This window comes from Triticum aestivum, chromosome 1D (genome assembly GCF_018294505.1).
Source record: "Triticum aestivum cultivar Chinese Spring chromosome 1D, IWGSC CS RefSeq v2.1, whole genome shotgun sequence".
Taxonomy (NCBI): Eukaryota; Viridiplantae; Streptophyta; class Magnoliopsida; order Poales; family Poaceae; genus Triticum; species Triticum aestivum.
The window spans coordinates 236,522,521-236,546,502 of NC_057796.1; the positions used below are offsets into that span (position 1 = coordinate 236,522,521).

Sequence of the window (23,982 nt, forward strand, 5' to 3'; positions counted from 1 at the left end):
GAGAAAACAGTTCTATTTTGCAAAGCACAAATTCTCTCACCTCACCAATCAAAGAGTCCACCACACTCCACAGCAATCGGAAAAATGCCAACAATGTGAAATGGACACAAATCAAGCTGAAATTTTGAAAATGCATAAGATGAGGCCCCTAAAAGCACACCCATGTCACACATACTAAGGTATATATTAAAAAAAAAAACTTGTACGAGGCTTTTTACAAACAGTGAGCCTTCACAACGCAACTGTGGCAACTGTGATGATGATGATCCATCTAGACATGTCACGTTACATGTGCTAAGATATCCAAAAATGCTTGGACGAGGCTTTTTACAAACAGTGACAACTGTGGGAGTGACTGTACAGGGTGCCAAGGATCGTCCATCTAGATGCATGCCAATCATATTTGCAGGCTTTCAAAAGATTGAGTCACAAAACATTTGTCAGTTTTTTGCATCCAGTTTACTCTCAGCTTCGCTGATGATCTCCAGCTCCTCCAACAGAGTAGCAAGTTTTTTCATGTCATCATCCTGCTTGCTCTGTGGGGCCTTCTCACGGTAGCCTGATGCACTCATTTTCTGTGACAAGGTATCATATTGCCTGCATTGGTGATGGAAAACGGAGCATGTTACTACCAAAGATAAAGAAAACGAATCGAAGTTCAAAAAGAAAAGACCAATATGAACAGAATTAGTGGATTAGCTAATTTAACAGTAGCATAACTGCACTTACTTTTGAACTTCCTCTCTCTTCTTCCTAAGCTTCTCATGTTCAGCTTCCGTGTCGAGAGCCCCTCGGAGCTGGAGATACACGGCTAGATCTTTGTTTACAATATTTGTGGCACAATCGGGTGGGGTTGGATCATCCTCTGTCAGGATCTGGAAAATTGCTTGGTCAGAACTTTGCTTTTTTTAGTTAGGTGCACGTATCAATTTCGAATTGCAGGCCAAAGACATGATTGCCTAAGACCTTCACGGAATTAGAATTTTATGTACTGACAAAGTAAGGTGAGTTGAAACAGGAAATGTGCATACAGCCAGGGGCGGGTCTAGGGGGTGACGTGGGTGCCATGGCACCCCCTATAAAACAAAAAAATAGTTTATATAGTATATTTAACCTTAATTTTTGGACTATTTTCTGAATTTACTATGATGTCCAGGCACAATTATACTACTTTTGCCTATGTATTGATGTTTGGCACCCCCAGTAATTTGATCCTAGGTCCACCACTGCATACGGCAAGAGCAAGGCATATATCATCGGAGTATATGGTTACTTGTGGCACATATATCTTCAGCTTCCTTCCAAAAGGATTTTTTTAAGCCTTAAAGAGGCTACGAAAGTGCAAGAAAAGACAGAAATACGCATAGATATTGCATGATCTGTCAAACCTTAAGAGATGATACAGAAGCAAGCGTTGCAATTTGAGCCTGGTAGCACCAAACAGTGGCTGCAATCTCTAGGTTTCGGCAGAGCACAAAAGATGGGCTCCTGTTGAGGTGAAAATATAGATATGTTATCAGCTAGAAAAGAGCAAACTTATTATGAACCTAGACTAAAATAAAATGGCAATCTTAGTATATTTGAGCATAGCATCTGCCATACTGTGTGAAACTCAAAATGATCTATTTGGTGAACAGAAACACACCTTAACTGTATATCTGTTGGTGGCCGGAGAGATCTCAGCTTACTCACAGCATCTAATACAATCTCCATTTCATTCTCAACTTTATCGTTTGCCCATTCCTGTCGTCCCAGGAAATTTATCAGGCACAAGTAGTGATAACAAAATTGTATTGTGGGGTATATAATTGCTTAAACGTAGGATTTCTCAAATTGAGATAATACGCTAACTTTTACTTTGCATTTTTTTTCATATATTCATTATAGAGTAGCTTTTTTTTTGCGGGTGAGAGTAGCTTCTTGTTAATCCTGCGCAGTAGGCCCTACAGTACCGTTCTCGAAAAACAGTAACTAGAAGATCAAATCCTCTGGTTCATTCCTAAGTTGTCCTGAAAAGAAATGTTTACCTGTACAGCTGAGGGGTATTCTGATATCATAATGGAATCTTTCCTACAAGCCTCCTTAGGCTGAGGAAGGCGCTGCCAAAGCTCTTCTGTTATGTAAGGCATGAATGGATGGAGCAGACGCAAACCAGTGTCCAGGCATGCCCATAGTGTATCTCTAGAAGCACCTCTTGCAGATTCGAACTCTTCAGATCCATTGAAGTAAGGTTTAATTGCTTCTATAAAGACATCACAAAGCTGGTATTGCCACCAAAAGTATATAGAGGATGTCGCGTCGGAGAATTTATATGCTTCTAATGATGACACGGTCTTGCCAACAGCCTTACTAAGTACTGAGAGTATCCATTTGCAGATGGGCGGCATAGTATGCACCGCGAGAGTTGCTGGTGGAGTGTACTGATCTCCAAGCTTAATCATCGCAAAACGAATGGCGTTCCACAGTTTATTGCACCATTGTCTGTACCCATGCACTCGCTTGATATCCAGGTTTATCTTGTCGGACTGGTAAAAAATGAGAAATTTTAGTACTAGTAGAGGTTTGCAATAATAATAATCAGAGAAATGGGAAAAACTGGCGATAAGCATAACCTGAGAAGTGTAGGAGATCAGAGCAAAACGAAGGGCATCAGTACCACACTCAGGAATACCATCAGGGAAATCCTTCTTTTGACCTTCTTTTGCCTTTTCCAACTCGCCTTGGTCCAGATTGCCCTGTTCCAACTTTTTCTGAAGACCTTCCAGTGTTATACCATTTATTACATCAATGGGATCAATGACATTTCCTAGTGACTTGGACATTTTGCGGCCATGTGCATCACGAATAATTGGATGCAAGTAAATCTGAGAAACAGATAAGATAGTCATGACGCAAGGTTTAACAACTAATTGTGGATTTTCAATTACACCTACAGAACTGATTCTAAAAAAATTGCTCCCTAAAGAACTGGTGTGCTTCACTTCCAGTGGAAGTTGCCATCATTAGGATAGTAACCTGGGTCATCATAGTTTATTTCAATGCTATGTGACATACTGAAATGCACTGCTTGTAAGTAGATAATGTGACATATAAAAAAAAGGGCAGCCCGGTGCATGTAGCTCACAAGGCAGCAGCTTTACCACTGCGCCAAGGCTCCCCTTCCCCGGACATATAGGTGCAGCAAAATATATATAAAGCTTTTTGACAGAAAAAAATATAGAAGAACATGTCAATCTAGACATTATTAAGGTGGAAATAAGTGAAAGAAAAGATAAATAAATGGCACAAGATTGGGTCATGGGCAGAACCCCCAAGAGTGATAATAATTCGTTTTTGTTGTAGCAGTCACACATCACCAAGTTGAACGTAAGCAGGCTTCTGCCTAGAGAGTGGTTCGACAGTACAGGAGCAAAGCACATAATAGCTACTGACAAGACAACCATTTGGCAAAACTGTGATTGCATAAATTGGATCCAGAACTATCTAATAAAACTTCAACCTACATATTACCTTTCGAAATGGCACATCACCGTGGAGTAGCATTCCCATCATCACCATCCTTGCTACCCAAAAGAAGAGGATGTCCAATCCAGTTTCAAGAACAGAAGTAGGGTAGAAAGTACTAAGATCAGCTGTATTATCCGGCCAACCAAGTACAGTTAGGGGGAAAAGACCAGCTGAAAACCATGTGTCCAACACATCAGGATCTTGATCCAACTGATATTTCTTCTCTGGGTACCTCTGTTTTGCCTCCAGTACTGCATCACTTTTATTTCTTGCGATTATCCAGTGGTCAATGTATGAACCCATGTCTTTCTCTTTGTCATCTTCTAATGTCACATACCAAGCAGGTACACGGTGTCCCCACCAAAGTTGTCTTGAAATACACCAATCGCGTATGTTTTCAAGCCACCTGCAGCACACAGAACAACAGTAGTGGATGGATTATTCGTTTCGTGTTAGCGTAAACTGATCCATAAAAGGAAAGATCCACAGAACAACAGTAAAGCAAATAGGATGTACCTGTACCAGTCTTGCTCATATTGTGGTGGAATGATCTCTATCTCTTTGGATTTCACAGCATGAAGAGCTGCCTTTGCCATGGTGTTACAATTAACAAACCATTGGGGCTTGATCATTGGCTCCACGATATCATTAGTTCTTGAACAACGACCTAATTCGATCTCATTATTTTCCATGCCTCTGTATAGACCCTTCAGTTATTGACAAGTGCAAATTGATTAAAATTTGGAAATTACTAAAACAATACATTACGGAAAAAGATAAGCGACAAACAAGGATAAATAATCAGGTAACAAGATCAAACTTTGAATGAAACAAACAACTTATTAATCAGCCATCTTCAAGAATTCTCATATATTACGACAATGCCAGATCGAAAAGGGAGGCCAAAAGCTTGAACAGAGCCAGCTATGCATATACGTATATACCACACATAGTGCGCAAATCAAAATACGGAATAACATATTTCTAATGTAAACATGTCAACGTAATGCTTCCATACCTGCCAAATGGCTCACGATTGAAATATAATTAGGAAAACCGAGAAACATAAAAAAAACAATGTTGTTGCTCATACAAATAGAACTAAATTTACACTCCATAAATTAGCAAAATTCGAAGAAATCAAATCACATCCAAGACGACTCTAGATGCTTTTAGAAGTCAACAGTATAGAACTATGATACCTTTTTTGAATTAGAAGTTTTTATTCCATTATGACAATACATTGATGAATCTTTCCCAAAAACATTGAGGATAAGCAATAAATTAGATACAACTACATGAATGAAGCAGAACTAGTTCTAAAGGAAAAATGGTAAACACTGAAACTATAATAATACCTTTTCCTTTAGCGCATCAATAACAGCAGCTCGAGCGGTGAAACGTGGCATTCCTTCAAATTGTGGACCTCCATTTTCATTTATGTTCCCGTCATCAGTGAAAATATTGATAAAGTCCAGGTTATGCTGTTTCCCAACATTGAAGTCCTTGCTATCATGAGCTGGTGTGATCTGCATATAGAAAGATAGAGATAAGAATGGGCACTGATTTCTGAATGTAAAGGCATCCAAAGTTCCAAACCAGCTCTTCAGATGGGCACACCTACCTTGACAGCGCCAGTACCAAAAGTGGCTTTCACTAAGTCATCGGCGCAAATTATTTCTAGTTTTCGGCCATTAAACGGATGGACGGCATATTTTCCATGCAGATGCTTATATCTTTCATCCTGAGAATGAACAGCTATAGCGGTATCACCGAGCATAGTTTCTATCCTAGTTGTGGCAACGATAATTTCACCCAATCCTTCTTCTAGAGGATAGGCAAAAGATGTCAAAACACCAAACTGAACTGGGTTGCTATAACCAGGGACCTCTAACAAAGTCTCTGCCTTGAGATCAACACGGTCAACCTGAAAACCAGGAATCGAAATATAAGATACAACCCTGCATTCCTGCTCACACATGCAAAGAACCAAACTGGCCAGCACACTGCAAAAGTGCATGCCTCACATACCTCGATATCAGAAATTGCTGTACGGAGCGTGCAATCCCAGTTCACGAGACGAATATCCCTGCAAATGATGAATCATCCAAGAGGTAATAAAGTAATTTAGAGGATTCCAAATAACATAAGATGAGCAAACACATAAGCTCAGCAGAACAAGATACAAAAAAGAGTGCACATTCTGTATGGAAAACTAACCTATATATCAAACCTTCCTTGTATAGCCTAACAAACGCTTCTGTTACAGCTTCTGATCTCTGCTCGTCCATTGTAAAACACTGAAAAACTATGCGATATTTAGACAGACATGTTGTTTTTCTTAGCTATAGCAATGGAGGAATCGGACAAGGACTTTACTTCGTGCGACCAGTCAAGCGAGGCTCCAAGCGTACGCAATTGTCTCGATATGGTGCCACCATACTGATCTTTCCAGTTGTGGACCTGCAAAAAATGATGATTGATACATCGAATGAGTAAATGTGAAAATCAACCAGCATAACAAAGTATGGGCTGGCACTGAACCAAAAAATTGTCTCAATTAATTAAATTAACAGAGCAATTCATTTCATGGCACTGTAAAATTTTAGTTCATTCATTGGCATATGAGCTACCTTGTGCAGAATTTTGTACTGGTATCTAGGGACCTTTCCCTTGAATTGAGCAAAATACATAACAGATGACTCAATGCAAGAAAAATCATTTATGAATATGATTATTTAATCCTTTAAAAAACATGAGTTCATTACAGGTGAGATGATATATAGTGGGTCAGAAATCAGAGTGCTTGCCTCAGATAGAAATTTATCACGCCCTAGATCATGCCTTGACAGCTTCCTCTCACGCATGATCTTCTTTTCCACGACGACCTGATATGGAGGTGAACGATTTTGTTAGATGAAACACTTGCTACAGTAAGAAATAGTAACAATGGATCAGTCAGATAAGACTCAATGATCAACATAACTTTTGAGTAGACGTCAATTTGAACTCAGGCTAATAATACTAGGCCATGAACAACCACAAAAGGTATAACTTGTGCAGAAGATAGATACTGGAGCCTTGGACCCAGTATATATGTTCTATGCACTGGAATGTACCACTTATCAGACAACATGAAGCATAGCAGACCTGTGTAGCTATGCCAGCATGATCCATTCCAGGAATCCACAAAGCATTGTAGCCTGACATCCTCCGCCAGCGGATCATAGCATCCTGCATTGTTGTCAATGCAAAGAAACAAAAGAACATGAACACCACCAATGCTGATAGGGGCGAACAGAAGGGCACCAGTACAGATAAAATCACTACCTCAATGGCCACTGCAATTGCATGGCCTATGTGAAGGGCTCCTGTCACATTTGGGGGTGGCAGGACCTGCAAATAAGTATTTAGTTCTTGTCATTCACAGTAATACATCTTCATTTGTACAAATTATGTTGTACGCAAGATTTACAGTGTGAAATCATCTGGTGAGCAATTCACATAGCGATCGCAAGCAGATGCTTATTCTGAATATAAGCATTTGCCATTTGGGTCATGGAGGGACTTACTATTACAAACGGTGGCTTTGAGCTTGTGGCATCTGCTACAAAATACTGTGATGACTCCCACCAAGGATACCATCTGCATGACAGTAAGAAAAGGAAAATACATAGTTCAGTGAGAAATTTCTGACCATGGACTCCAAAAGCTTTGATGGCATGATTCAACTAAAGCGAGAAAGGCAACATACGATTTCTCAACAGCGGGCGGGCTGTACTGTTTGGCCATTTGAGAAGCAACCAGTTTCTTCTGTCCAGTGGGAGTATATGGATCAATGAAATCCTCAGGATTCTCATTGGTGGCGCCTTTCTTCTTTTGCTTCTTCTCACTCTTGTTAGCTCCATCAGATGCTGATTGGACCTACAGACAATCACATCAGTCAAACAGAACCTCTCCTCCAAAGTCCAAACCAAGACATGAGTTGGCGTCGCCGGTCGCCACCTGTAGTCTGGCCTCCTCTTTCTGCTTTGCCTTGAGCTTCTTCTCCTCCTCCTCTTTCGCCTGTCACAGAACACAGATGACCTGTGGGTAAAACTACTCACACAGGAAACAGTTTGACTAGTGTATTCTCCTACTCCATCGTGAACAGCACAGAACCAGATTAGAACAAGCACCTTCTGTTCTTTCTTCAGCTTCCTTTCCAAATCCTTCTCATCGAGCGGCTGCACGCGCAGTAAACGAATCAGTTCAGACAACCAAGCCAAACAGAAGGTATTTCAGCGATTGCCCAAAGGCCAGGTGAAAATAGGAGCCGCATTCCTAGAAATCACCGCCACCTAACCCCACCGATCATAGATGATGACACCTCACAACCCCCAAATCCGTACTAGAGCACCCCAAAACCAAAATTCCGCGGAATAAAAAGCGATCCCAAGACACAAGCTAGGGTTGCGCGACCAGCAACCAACGCGATACGAAAAGGTCGAGGGGAGGCGGCGGGGGAGAAGCTGCTCACCTCCTCCATGGCGCGGATCGGGCCCTCGGGCGCGAGCTCCCCGCCGCCGCAGCAACCACCACGGCAGCCGGCGCGGACTGCTGCGATTAAGAACCACTGCGATTTTTCCGATTCGGGCGGGTTCGAAGTAGAGGCGGGATCAGACGGGGGCGGAGTGCTTTGGAGCTTTGATTCGGGAGCTTTGAACCTCGTCTAGAGTTCGTGGGATCCAAGTTTTAGCGCGCGGAGGTTCGCGGCTTAAACTTGGGGGGGGCGAAAGATGCGGTGGTACGGAGAAATTTCGATTATGCCACAAAACCGACCGTTGTTTTGAACAAAAGCACTGGCTTGGAAGCCAAGTTCTTGGGGCGTAGAAACTTGATAGTCAAGTTTCATGTGCATTGACCCGTGTTGCAAAGCAGTAAATGGTAAAAGGCGAAGAAAACAAGGTGGGAATTGAAACGACCTACTGGCGAATGAAATCTGTGTTTGGTGGATGACGATGATGTCAATCATCTAGCTAGCTTTTGACTACTTAATTGTTAGTTTAACCAAACAAAAATTTTGTGACAGATTACAAAATGTGGTGTATACAAAATCCTTATGGTGGAAGGGGCCAGATTCTGTCGTAATCGAGGTACATATCTTTTTTTCCTTTATAAAAAAAACAATCAGCCCTAGCCTCCAGGAACCAATGTAGAGAGAGGAGAAAGAAAGCAACCTCGACACAAACGTTATTGGAGTTCCCACATCTCCGCCGACTGCCCAAGTGACAACGGGAGGGAGGGGAATCGTGATGCCTTATTCCGCGTGTGTCCAGGAGTATGGGGTTTTTTGGTGAGGGTTTTGATTGTTCATGGCTCTGGTTCCGATGGTGGCAATGGTGGCAGCAAATGTGTTTTGGTTATATCTCCCTTCGATACAGATGTTCTCGCCGCTATTAGTGTTGGATCTAGGAGGCAGAGTCTTGCTCTGTCTCAGGTCCTATGAATCTGGGCGGGTGCTTTTGTGTGTCATGGTGTTCACGTCAAGACGGTCCTCTTTTTCATGCTCCTTAAGGTGATGGTGTTGCGGACAACATGAGGCGTCATCAAAGAAGAATTGACCCGTGGGGTCGGGAGATATTTCCCTGGCCTTTTTGTGGTAGCTACAAGAGTATGGTCTCTTTTTCTTCATTTGGGTGTCTCTCTGACATGACAGATTTTGCTCTTCGCTTGCGTGCAGGTCATGCTCCTTCTCGCATGCAAAGGTGTTCTCTCTGTCGCCGTCGTTGCGAAGCTGGCGAAAGTTTTGTTTAGGAGATGGTTTGAATATCTACGAAAGGATTCTACGATGGCAACTTCTTCTCAGACGCATTGATCCAACTGGATCTTAGCATGATTAATTGCCGACCGAAGGATACAATATTAGGCCGACTCCAGCAACGGAGCGGCGGTGGCGGAACGCCTTCGGCTTATGGTGGAGATTGAGTTTGTTTGACACTCTAAAAAACCTAGATGTAAACTTGTTTTTATGATGTCTTGTAGTATTGGATGTCCTTTATAATATAAATAAGATGATTTCTCGTGCGTTGCTGTGGGGAAGCTCGAGTCATGTATCTGAAACATCGTTACCGCACCGCAAAAACAAATTGTGTTAAGATGATTGCAATATATATTTTGTGTTGTGACTTTTTTTGCATGCAAAGAAAGGGTTTTATTCCTCGGTAATAGTGTTACAGTCGGCTAATACAAGGTTAGAAATACTGACTGGGACATGGCGCAACCAACAGGCGGTGCTACCTCCAGAACGGCCAATATTAGCAAGACTATGAGCAACATTTTGATGACGCTCGAGCTTCTGCGGAATAAACCCACGCGGTTCCAGGAGTCTTTTGATTTCCATTATAAGGTGTCCATAAGCAGATCTTTGGAGTGAATCATCCGTCAATGCTGCAACCACAATAGAGCTATCAGACTGAACTACAATAGGAAGATTTGATCGTTCCAAACTGAGTGAAACTCCTTCCAAGACAGCACTGATTTCAGATTCTAGGGCATCTTTGCAATGGAACAGATAACGATAAGCTGAGAAGATGACTGCTCCCTCTGAATCTCTTAGTATCATACCTGAGCCGGCCAAACCAGTTTCTTTAACATAAGAACCATCTACTGATAGAGCCACCCAGCCCATAGGAGGTTTAGGCCAAGGTTTCTTTCCTTCCCGCTCCTGAACCAATCTGTAAGGCCTCTCTCCCACGGTCATTTTTCCTTTGATGATCTCCTCGATACCATAATTCTGAGCTTGACTATAGGAACTTAGGTAGCTAGTCAGAAAAGTTCTAGAGATATCAGGCAGTGGAGTCGGCTTATCATGGAGCATGTCATTCCGTAGACTCCAGATCCGCCAAAGTAACATGATTACCATGGCTCGTACATCTTCATTTTGAGCCTGCAAGGCAGTAAACAACCACTCTTTACCGGTGTCCAGAACTTGCTCCTTTGCTGGCAATGGCCAGACTTGGCGCATCTCATCCCAGAACTCATGTGACTTAGGACAGATAACCAAATACCAATAAGCAATGTGTAGTATCGAGTTTAATCAATTCTCCACACCTCATGCATGAGATGGCATGTGATGACATGGTCGGCATGCATAACCTGTTGGTGTGGATACTTAGGAAAAGTAGGCACTGGGTTGCAACTATTCAAGAATAGAGAATCCAGGGCCTTAAAAAATATTTTGTTGATTATATTTTTAATTCAACCGAAGCTGGAACACATGACTTAGTTTACGACAAGAGCTTATAGGTAGTTTATAACAGGATTTAAGCTCTAGCACAAAAGAACTCGATTTTGTGCTACAGGCTTAGTTTCTCCCTACGGCTCCTTCCTTCACAGTTGAAAGAAGGCACAAGAGGGTATACTCCTGAGCGTCTCCACTTAAAATTTCAAAGTGCTAAATTTCTCTGCCCTCCTAGTTTTACAAAAATAACGGTGAGAATGCCACTCGAGAGAATAACACTTTGTTGCACCAAAAAACGCTTCGCTGCGCTCCTGCCTCTCTCCTTGTATCCCGCACGAACCGGCCTAGGGGGAAACGCACTGCGCCAAGACCGAGGGTTCCTCACCGCCAGTCCCTCGCCTCAGTGGAAGAAGGATGGTGCATGACGTCATCGCCCTCTGACATCTTGTGCTTTGTCGTGTCCGCAATCCCCTACCTCCTCCATCGCCTCTAAGGCCGGCGGCTCCTTCCTCCGGTTGAAATTTCTCTAGGCAATTCAAGGATATTATCCGAGTCGATTTCGCTTATCGAAATCAGCCAATCCATAAGTTTTTTGTTTTTTGACTGAAATTTGGGTCAGCTGAACACTTATTACTTTTTAGCGGAATAATCATAAAATAAGCTAAAGGGACAAAAGCAAAAAAGAATTGGACCGAAAGCCTCTCAAGAGCTTATTTTCCCCTGCAACTTCTCCCCGCGGCTATGGAGAAGCCGTTTCTGCAAAAGCCATGACTCAAAAGAACCGGTCCTCGAAACACCAGTAGTAGGCAGTAGCCATACAAAAGCAGTAGACATTTCATTGCAAGGCAGGATAACAACTAAGTAGATTTCCACCATGAAAATGCTAGTGACACCTTATCCATGTAGCCACTTTTGAAAAACAAAACCTATTATGTAAACTTTGAAAAGTTTTTAGAAGTACAATTTTGCAGCAACTTAAATAGTGTTTTTTGGCCAATTTTCTTTTTCAATGGGTGGATTTTATTTACTCAAATGAAGTATCAAGTGGATAAAACACAATGAGCACACACGCAACTTCTACATGGTTAGGATACACACAATTACCACAAACACGCTCACACAAGTAAACACGTTGGCAAATAGCAAAGTCATACAAGATCAAAGTTATGCCTTAGCATGGAAAAAATTGCATAGCGATCAAAATAACGATCAACAAACCACAACAATGAGAATATCCCACACCAATCATGTCTTGACACCACAAGGGCTACGAGGTTCTTCAACTGCAACACCTTCAAGAAGGGAACGACGCTCAAGCGTCACCATCACCGGATCCAACCATCAAAGGTTAGAATATAGGTTTCACCCTAAAGAACAAGCCCGGGCATATTCGAGCAATGCCTTCAACAAGGTCATGACACAAAACATGGTCATTGTCATGTACCATAACCAACTCGGGTCATACCTAGGATTTTCACCCCAGAGCTCAAGATCGGGTACTCGAAAAGCACCATCACATTGAAGTCAATCATGTGTTGTCGCCATCAATTTTTCACGATCCCAACACCCAGATGCATTGGTCTAGAAAACCCACCACACCGTTGCTCCAACATACCCTCGACGTCAAGCCATCGTGCATAGATTGCATTGCATTGTCGAAGGCGCACTATAGAGCCGCCAAAACACACAATGGATGTTGCATCATGCAATCTCGTCAGTATGAGTCGCCAGCCAGTGTCACCATGGTAGAATCCAAAGAAGAAATATTTCCAAATCAAACACCTAACCTTAACGGCCGCCGATCTGATCTGATGAGACCACCAACAAAATAGGGAGCAACTAGCCCCGACCCTCAGTAGCAACCGTCACTGGGAGCGCCACTTGCACCCCCCCCCCCCCACATGGCCCCGATCAGGTCGGATCCTGCACCCGCGCCACTACATAGGCACATAGCAGCATGAGATCCTCCACCAACATGACAAGCATCGAGGGCTGGGCCACAGCGCGACGAGAGGGAGGGCAGGAGGACCAGAGGAGCAACAGTCGTGACATGCCTCAAAAGGGGTAGGGGCGACGCGCGATGCTGACGAGATGAAGAGCCACACCGCCACTTTCCTCGGAGTCGGCATGGGCTTCGGGGCGGCTCCTCTACTGGCGGCGAGACATGAGGAAAGGGGGAGGTGGCGGTGGCTGGTTGCCCGCTAAAGACGCCTATAGGAGGCGGTGGCCAATTTTTTTTGAACACAGTACAACGCACATACACTCACCCCTATGAACGCACACAGCACACCCTAGCCCTATAAACACCTCTGAGAGACTGAGCCGACACATCATCTTGAGATTGATGAAATCGCCACAGCCACCTTCGTAGTCAAGAATGATTCCTCCCATTGAGCGCACATCACCGGAGGGCCTGAAATAATCCAGAAAATGCAAGCACCGATGTCTGGGACTTAACTCTGGTGAACTGGGGATACCACAGTTCTCCTAACCATCCAACCAACAGGCCCCAACGGCCAATTTCTTATAAGGATCAAATGTGCCAAGTTCCAATATTATTTATTTATTTTTGAGGCAAATGTGCCAGATTCTGATAATCCGCACTTAGGTTCGACCGTGCAACTAGGAGGTAGAAGACTGGCCAGTCATCAAACCCAACCAACTTGTGGCACTGGACCGGGCGGCCCAAAGCAGAACAAGCAGGTGCCCCATTTGTCCTCGGCCGAGCAGCCGCACAGTTCCGTTCCTAGTAGACCTGAGCAGTTTTTGCTCAAAAAAGAAAAAAGAGTAGACGTGAACAGTTGAGCCAGCGCCAAACAAAGAGGCGGGCAGCAGTTAGGACAGTTGGGCGCACAATCTTGCTAGACATAGTTTCAATTTAAATTCTATTTTTATTTGGGATGATGATCCTCCCAGCTTTTTAATTTCGGACACTGTGGATGATGCAACTTTGATTTGAGTTTAATAAAGTGCGCCAAGTGGTTTAAAAAAAAAGGTGGGCAGCAGGTATGACAGCATCGAGTTGCTCTAAAAAGAAAGCCAAATCGAGCGCCTGAGGTTTCCCCGTCGCCTTCACTCGTCAGTCACTCAAAGGAATCCAGCAAAGCAACAGGTCGCCCGGCGTCCGCAACGCCACAACCCGGCAGCACCGGCGCCTCCGGCCACGACCGACCCAATCCATCCCTCCTCTTCCGGGAATAAAATCCCGTCTCCATGCGCACGGTGTGGGTGGGGCGGCCGCCGGTCGGTTGGCACGCACTCGCCCGTCAGCTCACCGACCCTGCCGCCATCCCGCACATACGCACACAGCAGCTGATGCGGGCAGATTCAGACGTCACAGGCGATACAGGGGAAAGTAAACACCACCGCGTACCTCTTCCGCAACGCAGACACCGGCAAGTCCGACTCATCGCTCAACGTCAGTGCTAACCTACCGTTCAGCAAGAGCACGCACACTTGCACCTTTATGTAAAGCAAAACCCGACGCCGTCACCAGCTTTGGTCTCTTCTCTTCCCATTGCTCACATACCTCGGCAGAGTATTCTCAACTCCCTGCTCAGCCTTCCCTTCCCTCTCCTCTCCTTCCTCCGCCCACTCCACTCGGAGCTCCAGAAGCTTGGATGGCGGCCCAGGTACGCAGACGTTGGCGCGGGTTCTTTCTTGGGTTAATTCATGCGATTGCTCGCGCCTGATCCTTGGATTGTATGTATGTTCGGCCGATTCTCAACAGAAGGTGGTGCTCAGGGTCCCGACCATGACCGACGACAAGGCCAAGCAGAAGGCCATCGAAGCGGTCGCGGATATCTACGGTAACAGTTTGCACCTCCCACCTCTGCTGCTTGTTTTGTTTGCCCGTTGGACTTGGAAGTTTTGGTCTGGTATTTCCATCGAAGAAGACAGTATGCATGATAGTTGCAGAAGCTGGCATAGCAATTCTTGCATCATTTGTTTTCCACTCAATCTGTGGTTCATGTATCTGAAAGCATTTGCACAGATTTTAGGTGGAAGCTTGAGAGCAGAAACCATGTTAGGTGGAATTATTCTCGCGCACACATTGACATAAAGATGGTGACAGTTCAATAGAGCATCGCATATTTCAAATTGTTGCCATCGGCTTTAGGTGTAAGCATGAGAGGAAAAATCATGTTAGGTGGAATCATCTTGTCATGCATATATTAACATGAAACACCATTCAACAGAGCCACATCGTATAGCTACGCATGCGAAATGTTATTTAACTTACAGTCTTACACTATCATATTCATTGCTAATGCCATGAGGAAAAGTTTGTTTTCGGTCATATAGCAGTTATAATCTTCAAAGAGGTATTTTTCCTTTCTAGTTCTATGAGCACCATATCTTAACTCATATAAGGAAAGATGAATGAATATACTGATGGGAAGGGCTGTGACGTATTAACTAATAGTACTATTATACCAGCAGGAAAATGATGCAATACACACCTCGTTTTGTGCGCAGGCATTGATTCCATAGTTGCGGATCTGAAGGACAATAAGATGATCATCATAGGCGAGATGGACACTGTGGCAATCGCAAAGAAATTAAAGAAGGTTGGGAAGATTGACATTGTGTCCGTTGGACCTGCAAAGGAAGAAAAGAAAGAAGAGAAGAAAGAAGAAAAGAAAGAGGAGAAAAAAGAGGAAAAGAAAGAAGAGAAGAAAGAGGAGAAGAAAGAAGAGAAAAAATGATAAAGCATACCACACCATCCCATGGCCTTTCTCCTGTGTGCACTTGTAATAGCTTTGTCTACGGATCTATGTTTCTAAGAGATATGACTTTGTACCATTACATCTAAAGTTCATATTAGTGATATTTCTTTACAGAAGATAATACACTTTGTTCTTCCATTTCTTAGCATCTATACACGCCTACCTCATCAAATTATCTTCAGTTCTTCATGCATGCCTAAAATGCTCAGCTTTGGGATACCAACATCAAATTGGCAACTCATAAATAAAACCTATGAATATTGTGATGAATCATTGAAGGCATGCACCTACTACCAGATTAATCTTGGAATATTATTTTGTTATAAGAAACAGAGGAACAGACGTACAGAAGGTTGACATTGACTAGAACGATAATATTAAAAATTAAACTACCATGCTGCACCTATTGTTAACCCTTAAAAACATGATATAATAGGTTAAAAGAGAACCACTAAGCAAAACAATGCTTAGGCTTTAAGGTCTTGGTGCTAACAGATAATGCACAATTCATCTAAGTTTTTTTCTGATTTGTGACATGTAATCCACTAACCCTATTACTAGGGTTGGCAGAAACGAAACTAGGGAGTTTTGAGTGCTTTCTGTGCTAGCCAATCGAAGGACAAATAAATTTGAAGGCATGTTACTTACCATTTAACATTTATATGGTCGTCATTGAGTAAAACCATATGTTCCATCTTGTACTGTGGATGAATATCTGGCACTACAAACAATATTGATGACTAGTGCCCACCATCTGGTTCAGCACTAAAATTAGGAGCAAAACTACTGTGAATAGAGCTCAACAAAAGGAAAACTTTTTGTGTGTGTAGGAATTAGGACTATTGAAGCAGTGTTAGTTCATTACTCACTAGTCATGACTAGTGCCCACCATCCTGTCCAATTTTATTCTTGCATAAAACAGTTATGGTATACAACATACATTTATGCACTTCGCTAATAAGTATCCCCACACAAAATGTGACACGCAAAGTATATAACGATTATAGTGCAATTGGCTACATGGGATACTCCCTTATGACCTCTCTTTCTGAGCAGGAAACAACCAAATTACAAGCAACTCTGCATTTTTACTATAGGCCCTCTCACCTCAGCATCTTCTATATCCCCCAAACCTCGACAACAAATGAAGATATTGGCCCTTCTTTGTCATGTACTTAATAACATGATTAGCTTCAGAATCCTTTCCAGCATTTCGCAATCTACACACTAAAGTACTGTACACTGAGAAGTTTGGCGTGCATCCATGCAAGTCCATATCCTTCAGCATAGAGCAAGCTTTATCAAACTCACCTACTATGCAAAGCCCGCGTATCATTGAATTGTATGTGTACACATTCGGAAGCTTCCCTCTCACCAACATATCATCAAACAACTTCTGGGCTTCCTCAAATTCTGCGGCTGCCACATAGCCTGTAATCATAACAGTGTAGCAGACAGCATCCGGTTCACACCCTTTCTTCACCATCTCGTCAAAGAAATACCTGCAAGCTTCTAGGTTACCAGCACGGCTAAGACCATCTATCAAGTTTGTGAAATGGAGCACACTCGGCACACAACCAACATCACTCATATAGTTGAGTAAATTGAGAGCTGCAAGCGGTTTGTCTCCTTTACCAAGCACATGAAGCAAGAGATTGTAAGTATGAAGGTCAGGTGTAAGCCCGTTCTTTCCCATCTCATCAAGCAATCTATGGAACTGATCCAATTTTCCGAGCAAATACTTTGCACGCATGACCACGTTGTATGTCAATACATCAGGAGTGTGGCCCTCTGTTACCATTTTCTGGTGAACCCATTCGATCAAAGAGTACTGTTTTATTGTCAGGAGTGTGTGCAATATCGCATTGAACGAACTCCTGAACGGGCGGTAGTTGAAACTACTTGACTTGATGAACCTTTCCACCAGCCTCCGCCTCAACCCAGCCTGCCCACATGTGCATATCAAAATGTGGAATGTACGAGCAGAGACAGGCAGCCCAATCTCCGTCATCTCCTCAAGCAGCCGCCACATCGCCTTAACCTCCCCGCACTCGGCAAAGACCTTCATAACGAGGTTGTACATGCTCGTGTTATGGCGGTACCCATCCTGCTGCCCTGCCCACACGAAGAACTTGTATGCCAGCCTCGGGTACCTCTCGCGGTTGACACTATCAACAGACACAACAAACTTGAACATCACCTGTCTGACCAGCTCGTTGGTCACCTTCAGGTTCATTTCGTCGAGCGCCTTGCGGGCGCTGAACCCCGGGCCATCCTGCAGCAGGACCTTGAGAATCCTATCTGCCAGCCTCAATTCCTCACGGGGCCTCCGCCTGGAACCGGAACCAGAGGACAAATTTTCGGCGTCATCGTCGCCGCTCTCCGGCTGGCCGGGCAGGGGCGGGGGCGGCGGCATTCGGAGGAGCACTTCGGGCGTAACGGTCGCCGGATCTAGGCCCGCCTCGCCCGCTCTCTCATGAATGCAGCCATCATCCTGCAGCCCAGTGCCGGGCACCTCGACACCGGTTCTTGAATCGTCGCCGCATAGGCGGCGGGAAGGCCAGAACAGCCGAGCTACTCGGAGGGGAGGTGCGCGAGCGCCCCGTATCATAAGGAGGTGCCACTCAGGAGCTCGCGCAAACGCATCTCCCGCGAGCGGCTGTGGGAAACATGGCGCCGAGCTTTGGCTCGTGGGATGGTGAGACCGCAATGGCGGGGAGCGGGCCTTTGGCTCGAGATGGTTTGAGTTGCAGTGTTTGGGGGAAGAGGAGGCGGGAGCGGCGGCGCCAAGAGGAGGAAACGTCGACCGTCGAGGTGTTGCCGCCGGTACACGCTCGTGCCAGATTGGGCCACACGGCCCATGTTGATCCTAGTCCAAGCCCACTTTAGAGCAACTCTAACCCATCCTAAGGGTTATAAAAAAAATCATCCTAAGGGCTCCTTTGATTTTCATAGGAATTTTGGAGGATTAGAATCCTTAAGAATTTTTTCTATGTTGGTTGTTTGATTCGTAGGATTGAATTCTATAGAAATTGTTTCTAAAGATTTTTTTACTACCTCTCACGGGATTTCTAGCATCCACTCAAACCTTTTTGAAATAGTCCTTTGTTTTTTCTATGATGCAATCGAACAATCCAAAAATCTTATACGATTGAAATTATCATTTTTTCTATGCTTCAATCGAACGAACCAAAATCTTGTAGGATTGAGATTAACATGACATTTCAATCCTATGTTTTTTCTATTCCTCCTATGTTTTTTTTCTATTCCCGCGTTTTTAGTATCCCGTGAATCAAAGAGGCCCTAAAACTTTTTCAGCTCCCGAAAACTCACTCTCAAATCAAAGAGGCCGTGGCCTGGCGCGCGCGTGGGCCGGCCCATCTCGCTCCCCCTTCATCTAGTCGGAAGCTAGACTCGTTGAAGGCGAGATATAGGGGCGCCTGGGCAGGAAAATCCAGCTTTGCCTTAATGCAGAGGGTGTGTTGGGCTGTTTCAAGATGTTGGGACTGTTTTTTTGTTTGCCCAACTTCTCCAATATCAGAAAGACTAGCACAATGCCCGTGCGTTGCAACGGGAGAAACATATTCATAGTCTCACAGCGGGAGGGACAATTGTCTCGCTGTAAACGGACATCCGCACAACCCTCTCCTATCAGCACCCGCAGTCAACGACTTAATCCCTTTGTCATCACAAAACCTCTTCTATCACAACATAGTAGTTAAGTTGTGGCGCCTCGTCCAAATCCATCAACCAAGTCACCGTGGATTCACTCTGCTCTGGCCTGGCCTTCGGAGCAGCCTACCGGATCTAGTCATGAAAATTTGTTGTTTTGAGGCTAAATTGTTTGATTTCTTCCGTAGCCTGCACATCATCATATAGTATTTAATGGAATTTTGCGTATTTGTAGAGAACAACCATATCGGTGGGGAAAATCAATTGTCTTAGAATTTTTAAATATCCTTTTCAAATAAAATAAAGTTCTAGGCTCCCTAGATCCACGGAGCCAAATTGCCTCACTTAGTGATTGATCTGTTATTACACATTTGAGGGTGTTTATCAGACCAAACAAATTCCTTTATTCATGCAAAATAACTGTACATCACATATCTTTGATGAAAAACATACTGAATATGACACCATCAAATCTGTTAGTCTGATAATATTTTCATGAGAGAAACTATTAAGTCACTTCTCACATGTATTTCAATGAGTTTTTTGCTGGAAACAAAATACTACAATACTCGCAATTGGGTCAACTCTTAGAGAACAAAGCACGAGCTCTTTTATAAGAGTAGAGCGCAAAAAGCATTTATTATTTCAAAAAATGAAAACCAGTCACCTCCATCAATAAAAAAATAGATGATCTCACAAGAAGATTTTACACTAAATAACAGATAGAGTAAAGGAAGTAAAGCCTGGTTTCAAAGTCAAAGTATTGCTTCACAAGATCAGCTTGAAACTGGGCAAGATATGTTTAATTATGCATGATGCCATAGTCATTATACATCATAATATCGGCGAATGGAATAAACGGCGGCTGAAAAAATAGAGGCCAAATGCCTGCTCTGGAAGCAAAAGATATGCTTCAGGAGAAACACAAATCACAAGAAATCTGCTAGTTACTAGTAGTAGATGGAGGTAATGTTGTCGAGGATGAGCAGCACATAGTTAGGGGCAGTGGTAGCAGGGGGCTGCTGCCTCAGGAAATGGAGGAGGCATGAGGGGCTTTGTTGGGGCACGGACGCTGCTAGAGGCAAAGTTGCGATGCTTAGGTCGTCGTTGGAGGAGACGTGAGAGGGGCGGAGGGGACGCGCGAGGATGAGGGGTGTACGGTGTTGATGATGGGTGGTCGGCCTACTGACGACGTCCTACTCGGTGTGGTCGGATGGAGGAAGGAAGGGAGCGGGGAAGACATCGAGGAGGGGAAAGTCATGGTAGTGGTGAGAGACAGGAGGAGAGGAGCATGGGCCGGGCAGCACCGACAAGAGCCGCCACGATAGATCAGTTATAACATGCTTGTATGGAGTTTTTTTTTCCTGAGATGTGACTAGTCGGGAGAGATCGGAGTTGTCTAAAATTATCTACCTTGGTGTAAAATTATCTACCTTAGGGTGGGCGTCTTTCTGCAAAATCGTTACGTTAGATGATGGTTGTAAATTAAAAATGGCAGAAACACTATCATCACCAACTCAGATTTAGATTTTTATAGAGTAGAGATTATTGTGAAAAGGAAAGGAAAGTTGTTGGCTATGCTCTAAACTGAACTTTCCCAATTTGGTGTAGTACAATGCTGCTGAAGAAGTTCAGCGTTAGCTGGTCAGAGTGAGCACACGTCATTTGGAAACGACGAGCACAACAAAACAGACGAAGAAACATCGTGTTTGAACTTTGAACACACAGATTACACAGGAAGTTCAGAAGAACTTAAAAAGACAAAGACAGAAACATGAACATACACACGCGTACCGTACATGATTTACAGAACACACAAAACGTGTGAAACTTACACGAACACTTCTGGAACACAAGCCCCAAATACATACACGAACGATAAAAGCAGCTAAGCCCCAGATGAACCCAAACACCAGTCAGTGTACACCTGAACCAGCCAGGCGACTTATTCCAGCGATCCCACGAACTGATCACACGCTGCTGCACTTCACATCACATTCGTGTTGGTCCTCGGAGCCTCGCCGTGAAGCACCGGCCCCTCCGCCGCGACGCCCTCCCCGATGTTCCCCTCTGCAGCAACAAGAACAAGAACCCGTCGTCAGCTCCGCTGCGAACGCCGAAAATTTGTTTGCCGTTATATAAGGGTGATGGGGCGGGTGGTGCGTACCTGTGGTGGGCTGCACGGTCTCCGAGACGCGGTTCCCGCCGGTGAGCGACGTGACAGCGCCGCGCGCCCTGGTCACCGCCTGTGCCGGCACCTCTCGCGCCTTGGCCACCGTGCTCCCGACCCCCTCCTTGCGCTGCTGCACGGCGCCGGTGATGGCCTCGCTCAGGGAGCGCTCCTCCTCGCCCGGGCGCAGCTTCTCGGCGATGTAGGCTGTCACGCCGGTCACCCCCTTGTCCTGCCCGTTCCCCGGTCCACCCGCGCCAGGGGTGGCCGTCGCCCTTGTGGTGGCGCCGTCCTGCGCACCGACGCCTGGGGTGGCCGTGGCACTGGTGGTGGCGCCGTCCTGCGCGCCGACGCCAGGAATAGCGGTGCCGGCCGATTGTGTCACCTGCTGCGCCTTGCTCGCCACGGCCGTGCCCACGCCGGCGACCTTCTCGTACACCGTGCTAGCCAGCTTCTTGCCGTACTCCGTGGTGCCCGCCGCCGCGGACATGATCTTGTCGGTGTACGTCGCGCCAGGCGCGCCCTCCGTCGTCGCGTCCGTGGCCGCGTTCTTCAGCCCCTCCGCGCCCGCCGCGTCCGTGGCCGCGTTCTTCAGTTCCTCCGTGCCGGTGAACGACGCCGGCGTTCCCTCTTGCGGCAAGTCGAGGTCCCTCTTCCCGGCACCTGCGGTCATCGATTCAGGGGCGGCAGTTGCGCTGGACTCGTCCTGCGCGTTCCCGCCAGCGCCGAAGCCGGGGGTGACCTGCTGCGCCTTGCTCGCCACGACCGTGCCGACGCCGGCGACCTTCTCATACACCGTGCTCGCCAGCTTCTTGCCGTACTCTGTCGTGCCAGCCGCCGTATTCTTGAGCCTGTCCGTGTAGCTCCCGGTGTACTCGGCGTCCGTGGGTGCGTCGTTCCATTCCTCCCCGGTGCCGTCCGACACCGGCATTGCCTCATACTCTTTGCTCACGTCGACTTGCTTGGGGTCGTCCGACACAGTCATCGCCTCGAAGTCACGGACGACGTCCGTGGCGCCGATGTCCTCGCCACCTCGCGGCATGGGCGTCCTCGAGTTCGGCGCGGCCGGGTCCTCGACGACGGGGCCGCCGAGATCGCCGAGCCGCACCCCCTGGGTGTCGTCGCGCTGCACCTCCTTCGCCGACGCCGGGCCGCCGAAGTCGCCGAGCCGCTCCCCCGCGGCGTCGTCGCGTCTCACCTCATGCGCCGCTGCCGGGCCGCCGAAGTCGCCGACCCGCACCCCCGCGGCGTCGTCGCGCTTCACCTCATGCGCCGCTGCCGGGCCGCCAATGTCACCAAGCCGCGCCCCCGGAGCGTCGTTGTGCTTCACCTCCTTGGCCGCCGCCGGGATCCTCTCCGAGTCGTACACTGCAACGGATTATCACAGGCGATACAAGCCTTAAGCACCGACAGAGTACACGCACGCGCACACGAGTGACACACACCGCGAGCATCTACTTACTGGGTGCGCCGTGCAGCTCGGGGCTGGAGTCCGCGAAAATGGGCTTGTCCTCGACGTCTTGCTGGTAGCCGCCCTTCTCCACCTCGGCTTCCCTCATCGCCGCATCCTCCTCGTCCTCCTCAGTGCTGTTGCTGCCACCGGTGTCCTGCTCGTGATCGTGATCGTGGCCGTTGCCGTTGCCGTGGCCGTGGCCGGCGATGGAGTTCTTGATCTTCTTCACCTTGTCCTTGACCTTCTTGAGCACCGGCTTGTGCTGCTTCTCGTCCCGGTGCATCTGTTGATGCCCGCCCTCCTCTGCTGAAGCCACACACGTATGTCATTTTGCAAGTAAATCAACAATGGACTCATAACGGATGTACGAATGGCGACGCCGTGCGTGCCGGGAATCCAGAGACCAGATTCGGTGTGGCACTACTCACCGGCGATGTTCTCGGGGACGTGCTTGCGCGTGAGCATGGCCGGCGCGTCCATCGTCGCACGTACGTCGGTGCAGCTACTAGGCGATCTCAGACTCTTTGATCACTGTGACGAAATTGGCTTGTTGCTCGATCGCTAAATGCTGTGTGTGGGATGGTGAAAGCCTTGGTCGACTGAGGATGGGATATAAGCGGAGCAGAACGGGGAGGCGAGCGCCACCTCGACGCACACGTGGGGTGGGTGGAGAAGAGGAGGGACGCGTGGCGCTGCCGCTCCGTGCCGTGACGGGGTTTAGTTTGGGGGGTGGAAGCGACTGGAAGGTCCAGCTATCCCTGATTGGCCGGGGTGATCATGGAGCGGTTCCGCGTTTACGACGAGGTGGAATGGAGGCCGACGAGCCGTCTCGTCATGTGGCGTCCGCCTTTTGGCCCGGGATGCGCCGCGTCGGGTTTTGCCTCTTTGGTCGGTGTTTTGAAAAGAATTTATGAGAACAGTTTCGATGGGCAAGAAAACACATTCGGTAATACAGCGACCAAATAATTGAAGGGTGTCAGGTTACTCTTAACAGGTTTACTCCCTCCTTTCGTCTGTAGGCCTAATGCATTTTTCGAGGCTAACTTTGACCAAATATTAGAGCAATAAGATATGACATGCAACTTACACAAAGCATATTGTCAAGTCTGATCTAAACCTTAATGTTATAGATCTCGTTTAAAACAGACCCTCACGTCCAAATCTCTGAAGTTTGTACCCTGTTTTCTTTGATCCCGCTCTAAATGAACCTTCACTCCGATTTAAGAGG

At 46.2% G+C, this 23,982-nt stretch overlaps 4 protein-coding genes across 7 annotated transcripts; 1 reads left to right on the plus strand and 3 right to left on the minus strand.

Moving 5' to 3' along the window:
* Nucleotides 1-113: 113 nt before the first annotated feature.
* LOC123181183 (valine--tRNA ligase, mitochondrial 1) lies at nucleotides 114-8,340 on the minus strand. 3 transcript variants are annotated; one of them, XM_044593434.1, is made up of 21 exons: nucleotides 8,027-8,335; nucleotides 7,686-7,733; nucleotides 7,513-7,572; nucleotides 7,262-7,431; nucleotides 7,080-7,152; nucleotides 6,838-6,903; nucleotides 6,658-6,741; nucleotides 6,318-6,395; nucleotides 5,887-5,970; nucleotides 5,728-5,807; nucleotides 5,539-5,596; nucleotides 5,132-5,434; nucleotides 4,866-5,036; nucleotides 4,024-4,214; nucleotides 3,511-3,913; nucleotides 2,613-2,864; nucleotides 2,028-2,525; nucleotides 1,646-1,743; nucleotides 1,389-1,488; nucleotides 730-875; nucleotides 114-597 (listed from the first exon to the last, which is right to left on the minus strand). In XM_044593434.1, the coding sequence occupies exons 1-21, from the start codon at nucleotides 8,033-8,035 to the stop codon at nucleotides 441-443; spliced, it is 3,129 nt and encodes a 1,042-aa protein (XP_044449369.1). In that variant the 5' UTR covers nucleotides 8,036-8,335; the 3' UTR covers nucleotides 114-440. The 3 variants fall into 3 exon arrangements, with proteins under 3 accessions (XP_044449369.1, XP_044449368.1, XP_044449370.1); XM_044593433.1 differs by having other exon boundaries at nucleotides 2,028-2,864; nucleotides 8,027-8,340; XM_044593435.1 differs by lacking the exons at nucleotides 6,658-6,741; nucleotides 6,838-6,903; nucleotides 7,080-7,152; ... (2 more) ...; nucleotides 7,686-7,733; nucleotides 8,027-8,335 and having other exon boundaries at nucleotides 2,028-2,864; nucleotides 5,728-5,815.
* A 5,764-nt stretch (nucleotides 8,341-14,104) lies between these two features.
* Nucleotides 14,105-15,580, plus strand: LOC123181189 (heavy metal-associated isoprenylated plant protein 39). Its single transcript, XM_044593445.1, has 3 exons — nucleotides 14,105-14,361; nucleotides 14,460-14,538; nucleotides 15,209-15,580. The coding sequence occupies exons 1-3, from the start codon at nucleotides 14,350-14,352 to the stop codon at nucleotides 15,436-15,438; spliced, it is 321 nt and encodes a 106-aa protein (XP_044449380.1). The 5' UTR covers nucleotides 14,105-14,349; the 3' UTR covers nucleotides 15,439-15,580.
* A 773-nt stretch (nucleotides 15,581-16,353) lies between these two features.
* LOC123181188 (pentatricopeptide repeat-containing protein At1g55630) lies at nucleotides 16,354-18,264 on the minus strand. The gene is made up of 2 exons (XM_044593444.1): nucleotides 16,771-18,264; nucleotides 16,354-16,694 (listed from the first exon to the last, which is right to left on the minus strand). Exons 1-2 carry the CDS (start codon nucleotides 18,068-18,070, stop codon nucleotides 16,687-16,689), a joined length of 1,308 nt encoding a protein of 435 aa, XP_044449379.1. The 5' UTR covers nucleotides 18,071-18,264; the 3' UTR covers nucleotides 16,354-16,686.
* A 2,558-nt stretch (nucleotides 18,265-20,822) lies between these two features.
* Nucleotides 20,823-23,370, minus strand: LOC123181190 (low-temperature-induced 65 kDa protein). 2 transcript variants are annotated; one of them, XM_044593447.1, is made up of 4 exons: nucleotides 23,183-23,370; nucleotides 22,764-23,057; nucleotides 21,299-22,669; nucleotides 20,823-21,201 (listed from the first exon to the last, which is right to left on the minus strand). In XM_044593447.1, the coding sequence occupies exons 1-4, from the start codon at nucleotides 23,232-23,234 to the stop codon at nucleotides 21,119-21,121; spliced, it is 1,800 nt and encodes a 599-aa protein (XP_044449382.1). In that variant the 5' UTR covers nucleotides 23,235-23,370; the 3' UTR covers nucleotides 20,823-21,118. The 2 variants fall into 2 exon arrangements, with proteins under 2 accessions (XP_044449382.1, XP_044449381.1); XM_044593446.1 differs by having other exon boundaries at nucleotides 22,764-23,060; nucleotides 23,183-23,346.
* Between the last annotated feature and the right edge of the window lie 612 nt (nucleotides 23,371-23,982).

What these genes read in the sequence shown, in the direction of transcription:
- LOC123181190 (XM_044593446.1), bottom strand. Translation starts at nt 23,234, where the DNA reads ATGGACGCGCCGGCCATGCTCACGCGCAAGCACGTCCCCGAGAACATC. An exon ending in CGTCCCCGAGAACATCGCCG is followed by an intron (nt 23,061 to 23,182) that starts GTGAGTAGTGCC and finishes GTGTGGCTTCAG; the next exon opens with CAGAGGAGGGCGGGCATCAA. An exon ending in CGAGCTGCACGGCGCACCCA is followed by an intron (nt 22,670 to 22,763) that starts GTAAGTAGATGC and finishes AATCCGTTGCAG; the next exon opens with TGTACGACTCGGAGAGGATC.
- LOC123181188 (XM_044593444.1), bottom strand. Translation starts at nt 18,070, where the DNA reads ATGATACGGGGCGCTCGCGCACCTCCCCTCCGAGTAGCTCGGCTGTTC.
- LOC123181189 (XM_044593445.1), top strand. An exon ending in AGCGGTCGCGGATATCTACG is followed by an intron (nt 14,539 to 15,208) that starts GTAACAGTTTGC and finishes TTTTGTGCGCAG; the next exon opens with GCATTGATTCCATAGTTGCG.
- LOC123181183 (XM_044593433.1), bottom strand. An exon ending in TTGGTACTGGCGCTGTCAAG is followed by an intron (nt 5,037 to 5,131) that starts GTAGGTGTGCCC and finishes TTCTATATGCAG; the next exon opens with ATCACACCAGCTCATGATAG. An exon ending in TTGATGCGCTAAAGGAAAAG is followed by an intron (nt 4,215 to 4,865) that starts GTATTATTATAG and finishes CAATAACTGAAG; the next exon opens with GGTCTATACAGAGGCATGGA.